General features: G+C 34.8%; 1 protein-coding gene across 1 annotated transcript; it reads right to left on the reverse strand.

The window, feature by feature from the left end:
* Nucleotides 1–817: 817 nt before the first annotated feature.
* On the reverse strand, nucleotides 818–2,670 carry LOC147486845 (protein FAR1-RELATED SEQUENCE 5-like). The gene is made up of 5 exons (XM_086573868.1): nucleotides 1,727–2,670; nucleotides 1,526–1,668; nucleotides 1,297–1,445; nucleotides 1,008–1,118; nucleotides 818–904 (listed from the first exon to the last, which is right to left on the reverse strand). Exons 1-5 carry the CDS (start codon nucleotides 2,668–2,670, stop codon nucleotides 818–820), a joined length of 1,434 nt encoding a protein of 477 aa, XP_086429994.1.
* Between the last annotated feature and the right edge of the window lie 10,682 nt (nucleotides 2,671–13,352).

Raw genomic sequence — 13,352 nt, forward strand, 5'->3', positions numbered from 1 at the left:
AGTTATTTATCTTAAGATGATTTGATTATTATGCATGTATTAATTTAGGAGTTAAATTGATAATCTTTGTTTAAATACTAGTTAAATGTATAGATATCCGAGATAAATTAGGAGACAATTACTTTTATTTCTTAGTCGTTATAGTATAAATGAAGTTTGTGAATACCTTCTCTAGAAAACTCTCACAAGGCTATAACTCGTCCACTAGGAAATTCTTAGTGGTTTAAGGTCTTATTACATATAGTCAATGCAGTCGCACTCAGCGAAACGAAAGTAGTTAGGAATACATTTTTGGCCACTTATTTTAATTTCACATATTTGCTTGAGGACAAGCAAAATGCTGTCTGGGGGTGGTTTGATAAGAGCCCAAAGCTGTAGTTTCAACCCCTTAATTGTATTATATTTATGCCAATTATGTTTATAATAAATAAGAGTTAGTAATGTTTACGTGTTTTTGTGTATTTCAGATATTGGAATCAATTATGTAAATAAATACCTCACTTTTGCAAGAGAAAAATTGTAGGTGCCAACTAGCAAAGTCGATAAAACCTTTGGGTGATGATACCAGAGGTCTGGGGTTCGTACCCCGCCAGCATCAAGGAGTTGCTGATCTCATTTAAAAATAGGTTCATCACCATTGTTTCCTTGTGTTTGATTATTTGAATTCGTTTAGTCTTGATAGATTAAGAGTGGAACGAATCCTGACTCTCTATATTTTATAATGAATTGAGAGTAGGAATATTGATTAAGCACTTATTTCGTTAATTGATTATTTGTGTTTACACATATATAGTTAGTTTACATAAATTTGTGATTATCAGTAGGGAACAAAATATGCTGTCATGTTTGAAACACCACTTATGCCTTCAGTGCTAAACTCTAGTGGATGCCCATGCTGAGCTGCCTAATATATGAGTAAAGACAAAATTTATGTAATTAAAGGTATGTATGAGAATATATTGAATGTCATTGATTACAAGTAGAAATGTTTTTTTTAAAAAAGAGACCTCTGTATGTACAACTACTTCATGTAGTCCATCATCTGCCATAGCATAATCATCCTTATTTCTTTGTGTATTTGGGCCTAAAAAAATGGCAACTTTATTAGAAAGTGTAAACTGAAATACATATAAAAATTTATAAGGAATAACTTACTTACCACGTCTGCCACTTATAGAATATCTTTGAGCTTTGGCTGTCCTTTTCTTCTTCTCTAATGCATGCTTGATTCTACCATATTTGTGGTCCTTATTTTTCTTGTGCGACGGATCTTTTTAACCTGATATTGTGTTCCACATGGCTGCCACCACTCTCTTCATGTGTGCTTGCAATTTTGCCAAATAGACCATGATCACTTATGTGTAAGCATTGATCCATTTTTCTCAACAAAATCATTAGCTCTTCCTTTCCTAACTCATAGGATTGTACAGTAGTAGCAGCTTTCACTGCATAAGCAAGAGCAATGTGAGCCAACTCACTATAACGTAAGTTGGAGATGTTTTAAAGCCAACTTCCGCTGTTTTACTCTCATCAATAACAAGACCAGATGTTGCATCTTTGGTCCACCTATGTAGATAGTACTGCTGCGGTATACTCGACAATTGTCTTCTTTGCAAAACTTTTAGAGCATGGGGGCATAAAATACCAACAAACTCAAATATTTTGCAACTGCAATGCACTAAACTATCGGAGGAATCAAATGTAACTCTCCGATTACCATCATTACCAAAAAGACAAAACCTTATATGTGAAGATTGTTCCATCCTCTTCAATTTGTTCTTCAAAATAATTCAAACATTCTAACAGTTGATGCTGAAAACGCTTGAAGATGGTTCTTTTATACTTTCCAGCTGCTTCTTCCTCTACTTTCCATCTTGACTTCAAGATTGGTGATGTCTGCCTTGAGTCAAAATCTTCATAAATTTCTTGTTCATGTCGATCCAATACCGCTTCCTCATATTTTGTGACAAACTCTCGTAAAAGCATGGTCCTTTTGAAATACTTCTTGAAATAACTATTCATGCTCTCGCTTCTCTGTGTAGTTGTGATGCCCACACAAAAATATTCTCTTGCAAACACTAGTGCCCATTTTTTCCTTAATTTATATAAATTTAGTAGCCAATTATTTTTCTCTAAACCATACTCTTTAAGCAACATATTCCAACATGAATCAAAGTGTTCCTCTATCTCATTATTGTAAATGCAATTACTAAAACTTGTCACAAAAGAAGTAAACTTGTCAAAAACATGAGAAAGATTTTTCGCTGTGTTTAGATTGATATGCCACAAACACAAACGATGATGTGCATCAGGAAATACACTCACAATTGCATTTCCAGTAGCTTGAGCCTGCTTAGTGAAAATTGTCTTTGGTTGCTTACCCTTCATTGCTTGTAGAAATGTTTTTAATAGCCATTCAAATGACTCAGTCATCTCATCTAAGAGTAAACCACAACCAAATAGCACGGACTGCCCATGATGATTGACTCCCACAAACGGTGCATATGGTAAGTCATACCCATTGGTTTTGTAGGTGGTGTCAAAACATACAACATCACTGAAGAAACTATAGTCCACTATTGATTTTGCGTCACACCAAAAACAGCTAGAAAATTGGTTGTTATCATCCATATGTATGGCATAGAAAAAAGAAGGATTACTCATTTCCATGTTCGTGAAATACTTGAGTAAATTATGTGCATCTCCTTTCTTGAGGATCTCACTTCGCTTTCTTTGGACGCGGTTCTTCAAATCCTTTTTTGTGAAATTCATGTTATGAAATCCACCTGCTTCATTACACATATATGAATGGATCTTTGAGGCACCTATCAAAGATCCCCGCTGATGACATACTATCAATAACACCACCTTGGGAAAATTCAATTTTCCACTGCAACTTCAACTTATGAACTTCAGATTGCTTCGCCAGATCATGGTTGTGTCCTTCCATAAACTTTATCAATTTATATTGCCCGTCATATTGTAACTGGATTACAAAGCATGCTTTACAACGAACTCGTGTAATTGGTCGTGGCATTTTGGGGGAAACCAATTGTGCGTGATTCCAACGAATACCTTCTCTCGAACAACATAATTCCCTCTTCAATATTGTTTTATCCTTCTTACGCAGAAAAGGCAGTATGATTAATTCTAATGATGAAACCTATGAATCTGGCATAAGCATTGTAGAAATCGTAGGCTTCATAAACTGAATGGAATAACATGTTGAGCTTAGGAATACTACCCCATATATTATTTGATTCAACCAGCACCGGCTCTCTATTCTCGTCATTCTCTTCAGTTGAATCCTCAGAGTCGGACTCTACTTGCAAAGCTTCTTCTGCAATTAACAAAATGTACATAGTTAACCACAAAATTGCAATCACATACTTGAAAAATATAGTCTTAACAACAAGAATGGAATAAGATGTGTAACGACAAAAATTCTTCCTTGTATACACTGAGTGAAACAACCAGACAAAAAATCCACATGTAATTATTAAGAAATTCAAAAGCAACAAATATGTTGGACACAAATAACCATTTAAATAACCATTATTTTCTTTTAACCTTCGTTAATCATTGTTGAAATTGCAAAAAACTTGTTTTTTTCTTACTTTTTTTCTTTATTTTTTTGGGCGCAAGATTATCAGTTGGGATATTTTTTTGGGTATAGATGAGGCGCTAAAAATATCTAGGTGAAAGATTTGAGAAGAGAAAATAGGGGAGAGTTAAGTTAACCAAGGTTGTAGTATGGGACATGTGTGTGGTGCAGAGGCGCTATGGACGGTTTTGCGTCCTAAGCGCTATGGATGGAAGTTTTTCTCATAATTAAGTAGCTACTTGCTAGTTCCAACACTATGTTCCTTGCACACTACTTAATAGATGTTTAAAAATTGAGATTTGTGCAAAATCATATTGACTTGACATGGTGGATTGTAGTCGATATGAATAATATGCAATCGGTTATCCTTTTCATTGATGTTATATTGTTATATTAGGTATAACCCATGCTGTACGGCACGGTCTGTTATTCGGTGTTAATTATATCGAATGCATTTGCTTAGTATGTTTTAAAGGCATGTACACCTTTTGATCCCATGTGAGAAAGTGTCTTTTGACTTGCCATACTGGAATATTAACTGACAACCAGAATTGACTTACTAAAAGTTGGCTCTCAATTTATTCAATGAAATAACTTTGAGTAATTAGTGAGAACATATACCGAAAAATTCAAATTTCATGTTTGGTAGTACTTAGGCAGTCAAGACCAGAATAAGAAGCGACAAAGAGGACATCCTTAATGAAGACTCTCAATGGGAAAAACCTAAGCCACCAATTAATATCAATACTTAGGTAGTCAAGACCCGAATAATAAGTGACAAACATGACATCTTTAATGAAGGCTCTCAATTGGAAAAACCTTAGCCACCAATTAATAGCAAAACATCCAGCATTAGATAAGAAAATGGGATTTGAAGTTCTTATTAAGAAAAGAGAACTGCTTCACCTGGTGAATTTCTTCCCAAATCTTGTCTCTTTGGTAGTCAAATGTTGGGTCGAGAAATAAAACGTTCGAATTTGGTAATTTGAATGACTAACATTTAACTCACTATTGAGGATAGTCATTTTATGTTTTGATATTAACTGCTTCCGTTTCTTTGAGAGCTTGGAAAGTGGGAATGAAGGAGTAGAGAGGCGAGTAGAGATTGATAATACAATCATAGCGCGCTAATACAAAAACACACACACACACATTGAGGTGGTACAAAAGTAACACAACAAAATCTTTCAAAACTCAAAAAGAACAAAAAAGAAAAACAATACACAGTCTAGGTCACTGGTATGTAAGCCTCGAGTTTTTTCCATTTTTTGAGCTATAAAACTGTGATGTGAGCCAATGTTGAATCTGACGACAGTATAACAGCCCCATACAGTCGAATTTGCCTTGAGTGGGATTGCTGGAGGAAGCCAATACAAAATTATAATTTATACAAAGTTAGACAAAAAATTTGTGTTCATAGCAATTCTTTTGTAAAGACACAATTCATAAATCAAGTAACATTCTTACTGAGTTGGACTCTACAAAGGAATTTAAAAGGGACTAAGGGCGCAACTAATTCAAGGAAAGAATGGTCACCCACAATCAGAAAAAGAGAAAAGAAAGCGGCAATATAATCTCATATGCTACTTTTTATGATATAAATAACTTGAAGAAGCTTTTTAATGTCAAAGACCATCTAACTACCTATAAAACATGATGCAGTTTAGTTATGATGCGTCCAGTATGATAATTCTTAAACATTTGAAACAATACTCTATGAAAACAGGAAGTTCCTTTGTTATGCCTGGTAGAAGTGGACAACATCTATGAAAAACGAAAAACTAAAAGAAACAAAACATGTGTCACTTATCTCAACTCCATTCACAATATGTGTTTTGAGTGGCAATTAAATAGATAGATACCTTGAGCTCAACGTCAACATAATCTGCTCCAAGTTGTATTGCTAAACAAAGTGCAACCAGTCGTGAAGTTTCGTCACCTTCATACTGACCACCATCCCACTTTGGCCTGGAAAAAACACATCAAATATTAGCTCCTGGCCCATAGTAGACTAAACTATATATGAAGGAAGAGGTCATTATATGTTAAGCATTGGAAAAAATGGCTATTGAGCTTCTTGATATAGTGCAGGTGGGAGCACTTCCCGAAAATTATAGAGTCCACCAAGTAGGTCCAGAGTAGTAACCTTTAGTCCAATTATCATTTTGGCATCATCTGCATTCTGCAAGGTTCCTCACTTATAGTACAAACACAAATAGGGCTTATATCATGAAATTTTTCATTTTCTTTTTAACGGTGTAATGTATTCAGGATACTTCAACACGAAGCCTAAAATATGATTTGTTCATCCAATTTTGCTAATACCATTCCTGGCCAAGTATTCACTGATTCAAGAATTCCCACTGAAAGGATTAATAATAATTCATTTAAAGTCATTTACAGTAACTATTAGTGGGGTTCCAAAACAATCTAAGACATTCATCTCATTTAATTCATTTACAAAACATTATGTACCTTTTAAATGTCATTGAAAATTAGTTTCAAATGAGTTTCAAAATGATCTAGCTAAGCCATTCAAAATGATCTACCAAGTAGAAATAGTGTTCCTACCATATCCGGTCATAGCAGTGAGTAGGGCAATGTGGGCTTATGTTGTGTCAGGTTTTCTTACTGCCCTTCTTTGGTAGTGTCCGTATTACATAGCATTGAGTAAGTTATTATTTGAAGAATTAGCGTGTACTTTTGTCGAGCGGGTACACCAAGAAAAAAATTAAGCATGTGGCAAGTCAGCTTGACCCAAACTCAGTACTACAGTGGTCACTATAGGAGGAGGACACTATAATATTGTCCCGTAGAGGATCTGCAACCCAATGGTATTTTACAGTTTGATGGTTTTGGAAAAATTATAGTTAATAACTTGAGGCAGATAGAGAAAAGAGATCGTAATAGCTAAACGTGCCAAATCACTAAGAAACACAAAAGCAATTATTTGGAAAATGTGATGCAGTTTTACCTTGGGTGACCTCCTATGCTTGAACAACCTTGTCTTGTAGGAAAGGATAAAAATGTGGTCATTGTAATCCTGGGAGTGTATTTCACCCTCTCTCTTACCCGCCATCATTTAATATCCAAATTCATTGAAGTAAGGTTTCTCATTTAGCAGCAAAGCTTGGATAGATAGCATAACTTGTAACATAGTGCATGTGTCCCTAGAATCCAGTGCTCTTACTTCTCTCTTCATAAACTCTAACAAATATGGTTGCTGCAAAAGAGAAAAAATTTGTCCACACCAGCCAGTATTAGCAAGGAAACATGATTTTAGTTATTTACCACGAACCCAACAATAGTGGTTCATTTTGTCCATGTAAATCCTCAATCTGCTTCTGCAAATTGATGATTTTTTCCTGGACTATTTTGAAACATAGATTCATTATACTGAAGTTTCATTTTGCAATTCTAAGCTTTTGTTATGAAATTTAGGTATAAAAATTTAAGAAACAACCATCAGAGTTCGCTAATACAAAAAAAAAAACACACAAAAACACACACACACATTGAGCTGGTACAAAAGTAACACAACAAAATCTATCAAAACTCAAAAAAGAACAAATAAGAAGAACAATACACAGTCTAGGTCACTGGTATGTAAGCCTAGAGTTTTATCCTTTTTTTTAGCTGTAAACCTGTGATGTGAGCCAATGTTGAATCTAACGACAATATAACAGCCCCATACACTCGAATTTGGCTTGAGAGGGATTGCTGGAGGAAGCCAATACAAAATTAAAATTTATACGAAGTTAGACAAAAAAATTGTGTTCATAGCAATTGTTTTGTAAAGATACAATTAAGAGTTTCTCAAGTATAAATGAATGCAACATCTGGTCGTATAGTGAAATGAGTTATCACTACCCAGTACACAAACACACAAACATTATGCACGCAAAAAAAAAAGAAAAAAAGAAAAGAAACAGTCGTCCGTAAAAAAGAGCATATAACACATGAACACAGGAAAACCAAAACCAGCTAGAGCGCAAGACATACATAAAAAATAAAGCTGTTAACATTCCTAGCATGGGGAGCTAATAGGCAGGGTGTAAATGGAAACTCCACCAGGTAGAATTTACTGGCCACCATATGAAAACCTCCACGCCATTATGCTCGTATCTGTGGTATTTGTGATTTGGGGGAGACATATATAAAAGAATGCTCTTGCCAAGCCAATTGGATAGCTTGAAGCCACATCAAGATGATGATAAGCAAATTTTTTTATCCAATGTGATAATACAAAAATCAGTATGTCGTGCTTTTTTTGTATAAAAGAGTAGGTGTGAATGGAACAATACTTTATCCACTACCGATCACATTCTATGGCATGGCTAAATATGATCAATTTGAATGTGATAATGTCCATCATGCTAAGTATATTAGGGCTCATGGAATGTAGTTGTCTAATTTGAACTTCTACAAAATGTAATAGCAAAATCTATAAATATATTCTCCCAATAAGTTCCAGGTGGTTAAGAAAATATGTTTTTAACTGCAATAGTGAACAATCAGCATCAAGCATATCATAGACATGATAATTCAAGATATGTAGAGTGAAAATGTTGTTTTGTCAGACATTGAATGTAGTAGAAGTGGCCTAAATACTTTGCAGTAAGCTCGCCAGCTAACCTTAGTCAACAACAAACTTTTATAGTTAAAGACTAATAGAACTCTGTTTGTTGCATGGAAATGCAGATATAGATCCACATATTAAACACATTAACCACAAATGGACCAAAAGGTCACATTCAAATGATTTTATGTCAAATATGCAATTTTTGTTTTATCTCTTAATCTGAATCATGTAGTAGTAGCCAACGTAAATGATAAAAGAAGGGAATCCTAAAACCAAAGAAGCATACATATTATTAAGCATCCTAAAATGTGTTTACATATATAATTAGAGGATAACAAACACCAAATCGTAAGAAAATCAAGGCTTAGCAAACTACATAAGTTCATTCTCTAATGAGCATATGTTGTGCATGTTAATCCAATAGACTTGAACAAAAGTCAAATTCAGATACGCTAGTACGAAAGCAAATAGTGTACTAATGCAATGCACTACATCTTGGACATTAATGATAGGAAAGAATTTGCAATGATTCAAAACTTGAACTCTATTGGAGTTTAAAAAGGTGTTAAGGGGATGCAATGATACTACTGGCAGGAAAGAATTTGCAATGATTTTAAACTTGAACTATATTGGAGTTTAAAAAGGTGTTAAAGGATTTTTCTTACTTCAGCTACAAATTATCGAATCGTAGTGAGTACCTTCCAAGTAATAGTTGTGATACCTGCCAAGAGAGCCAAAAATATCCGCATTCATCAGATCTGGCCAGTTCAGCTGACTTTGCAACAACAAAAAATACGAAATACTAAAAATTCAATTCATCGTGTCAAATATGCCTAGGCCATTGGACTCAACACATGTTGCATGCTGCAATTGGATTCAAAAGAAAATATACAGTCATTGGAGTCTGTCCCCCCTAGCTGTGTTACCATATTAAAGGACTCAATATCAACACTACCATACACTTCAATCACAATGAGTACTTTATAATGTCTCAAAGGCGAAGTAATTCAGGAAGGTAATCTCTTCTGCAAGAAAAGTTATTTTAATCCACTTGTGTTTGTTTACTTTTGTGCGAGTTTATTCTAGCTAGCGTTATCAATAATATGATATTGTTGTTTAAGAAGGGCACTCATGATACCAAATAAAGCTAACGAAAGTGTTTTTCATAGTCCTAAAACTATATTAGCTGAAGTACAACACTACTTAGGCATTCTCGATGGAGCCTGGACACAGGCATTACATTTTTGTTTTCAAAGATATCTCCATAGTTTTCTAACTTACTTACTTTATTATGCAAGTCAACATGACATAGCCTATAAGTTAGCATCACTTTACATTCCAACACACAAAGAAGAGAAAATAAGACCATGGTCAATAGGCTTAAACCATGACAGCATAGGAATGGGCCAACTTCTTCTATACCATCCATGTAATTGGGCACTTTTGATAGCGATCATGACACAATAGTTATACTGCTTTTGCAATCCTTTTACCAAATTTGTCTAGGCAATCCTACTTTCAAATGAAATTTTTTGGTTTTAAGAGAGGCCCAATTGGAGGTTCTACTAAGGTTCTACTTATTGAGCAGGCCATGCTCAACAAGTTCAACAACTATCGTAAAAGATTTATTCTATCTTTGTACACATCAATCAAGTAATATCAGTGAATATTGAATAAACCTAGGATATGAGTTTGTGAAAAGTTGTCTCACCATTTGGAGTATCACCTCTATTCCTTTTGTGATCACCATCAAACATAACTGGGAAAATATCATTTTTCTTTATATTAGCTTGTTCTCAATCCCATGGGAAATTCACTCATTAAACATGAAATCCAAAATAGTATAGTATTAGCCAATGTTCGGCACTGGAAATCATAGACAAACTAACTAACCTAACCAATCAATTTAGAATCCAATGTGCACATTTATAATCCAGATGTTTGGATCATTAAACACACAGAAACAAAGTAAAAAAAAATACTCAAAATAGATGAGCAAGTAGTGGCATAGGGGTTTTGAAAATGTTTGCACTATCCTCTAATCAGCAATCTACAAATCCTAAACCCAAGCAATAATATAATACTGGAACAAATCGTAATTCAAACTGTGTTACCTTAGCTTTCTTCGGTATCTTGCTGATTATCTTCATCTTTATTAAAAATTTGTAATTGAAATCACAACAAATGGATAAATTATACTACTTGTTCTCCAAAGAGGTTAAAAAACGTCAAGAACTGTGGTTGACATCCTCATCTTCAGATGGGTCATATTGACTATCATATTCCTCTTCACTTTTAGCATTTTCGTTCTTTTCAATTGTAAGACGCTCTTTCAGAACTTTATTTTCTTCAATTAGCTGCTGAGAATTGAACTTGCCTGCATAGCTTGATGTTCTTCAAGTAGTTTGTCAAATCACGAATTCTTCGCCGGTAGCGCATAAAAGTTTTTTTTGTCCTTATAGTTGAAGTCTTCTATTTCGCAGCCGTGGGCTTCTTGTAAAAAAGCAATTACTTTCCTTGCAGCATCCTATTCCGACGTTTTTTTTGTCATGTTAACGTATTCTTAAGAATATCTTCTACTTTTTTATTATGGAGATTTCAAGTTCTACCCATGCCTTATATAAATTTTCATGTAAGGTGTATCTGTAGGAACTGTTGTGCATGTTGAAATGCTTGAGCATGTGGTGGAGTATATAAGGTTTTGAAAGAAATGGTGTACGTAAACTAACAAAACCAATTCCATGACCTACATATAAGTCAAAATTGTAAGTTGTGCTATAGAATTGAAAAATACTACCAATGGGCAACAACACAAGATAAACAATATGCATATTCATAATCATAAGTAGAATGAATTAAAGTTGTTAGCATATAATTGAAGAAGACAAAGGAAAAGGTTCAGGTTCACACTATTTTGAAGAAGTATAGTGGTATACACTAATGCACAAAGCACATCAATTTATTTTCGTACCATTTGACCGCTGATAAAACCTTGCATGGAATGCAAAACATGGTACAATCTATACTTGGGTGCGAAACAATGACTTTCTTTGTACCACTTTGAGCATAGACAACCCAATACAATTACATCCGGCCTGTAGTACAGCTTGGCTATTGTATGGTTCTAATATGAATTTTATATTGCAATACCATTATAATTTAAAAGCATAAACTGATGTTTGGGTGATGAACTTAAATGCATTGAAGATAGTATGATGTAAAGAAATGAAAAAAGAACAAAAGAACAAAACAAAAAGAGCATAGCAAAACAAAAAATAGAACGCAAAAAGAAAGTTACAGGCGCATAGATAGGTTCAAGTACCGCAAGTATAATCAATTTCTTGTCAATGAAACTAAAGCATTATGTAGATGATAGGGATGTACCAAATGAAAGATTTGGTTTAAACTTTTGTGGGATTTAGAAACAAAATAGTAGGAAAATTGAATAGGCCGAAAAAAACACAATCAGAATTGATGGGGAAGGAATGTCAGCATAGAAATGAAGACAGAAATCCAGTAGATTGTATTCAACACCAAAAAAGAGATTCACAAAGCAGCAGCCACGAATTCACAAGCTTAAAATTAAGTGCCATACATAACTTGCCATTTTGAGAGAGAGGGAGAGAGTAATAATTGTAAAACACACCACTGAAGCAAAAAAACTCCGGTTGTTGTTGTTTGTTTTTTTTATTGGAAACGGGTACATGAATTCCCAAAATATATACAATAAACCAAATGAGTTTTTCTATTACAGAGCCATAAGTTTTATTTTACATCAACAATAATAAGGGAAGGGAAATAAATGAAAAAGTCAAAGTTTAGCAAAGAGAGAGAAGAGTGAATAAACCATGACTCACCTCTTAAAAAAACTTGAGGTCGTATTGAAGTTTAGGAGATAGTAACCAAAATGGTGCCAAACATGCAGTTATCTAGGGGATGGCTACACCAAGTAGCTTTGTTCAAAGTGTCGAGGAGAAAGGTTGCCGACTTGAGGGTTTTATACTGGTAGAGTTGAGAGAACAAATCAGGAACGTTACTTAATCCTTTACTTTGTAACCGATTACTTTTATGCTTATGAATTTATTGGGCCAAAAATTCGGACAAAGAGGAATGCTTGAAAAATGGAGTTATTATTATTTTTTAGAGAATGGAATTAATTTATTGTACTATTATGTTGATGATGATGGTTATTGAGTAATGGTTCGGAAATGGTGTTTAAGGGAGAGGAAGAAAGGGCAACGCGTTAAGCCCACGTCGAAGCCCATTAGGAGAAATTTAGATTTTATTTTATTTTATTTTTATAATGGTCAATACATAAAAATGGCAATCAACATACATTAACATATGTAACGGTGAATAAATATATTTCGTTTAAACCTTTATTAAGCTGTTTGTAAGCTGTTAAATTTCAAAGATTTGCCCCAGAGAACTTTGAAGGACATCGCAAAGATTTGCAATAGATTCCTTTGGTCAGGGCCAGATATGAACTCCAAAATGCATCATGCAAGTCACGCTACTCTCAGACTTGGTAAAGATCAGGGAGGCTTGGGCATTGTGGATCCGAAGACATGGAATAAGGCTGCCTATTGTGGACTAGTTTTCAAAATTGCGAGCTATGAAGACTCCTTATGGGTTCAGTGGATAGTTGAAAATCATATCCGAAACCAACACTTTTGGACTATGAAAGTACCGACCGATGCCTCGTGGGTCTGGAGAAATGTCTTGAAGCACAGGGGAGCAACTCAAAAGTTTGTAAGGCATCAGTTAGCGAAGGGTGGGCAGACCTATGTCTGGCATGATCCGTGGTGTCATGACGCACCATTAATTCAGTGGGCAGAAGCAGTTCAACTACTTCATGTTTCGGATAATGCGCTTGTGAGTAAGCTTATTACAGATGGGAGATGGAACCAGATCATTACCAGTTTGCCTGACAGTGAGCTCAAGAGGAAAATAGAAGGAACTGATTTGAACCCTCTACTCTCTCTAGACCAAGTAATTTGGACGCCAACAGTATCGGGTAGATTCACCGTCCCACCAAGATACCGTGCTCTTAAGCGGATCCAAACAAGGTGAAGTGGTACAGTTGATATGGAGCGAGGCTTGTTCTTCCCAAACATTCGCTTATAGGGTGGCGTCTTTGCAAATGCATTACCGACTTCGGGGACG

This window comes from Coptis chinensis, chromosome 7, assembly GCF_015680905.1.
Source record: "Coptis chinensis isolate HL-2020 chromosome 7, ASM1568090v1, whole genome shotgun sequence".
In the NCBI taxonomy this organism is placed as follows: Eukaryota; Viridiplantae; Streptophyta; class Magnoliopsida; order Ranunculales; family Ranunculaceae; genus Coptis; species Coptis chinensis.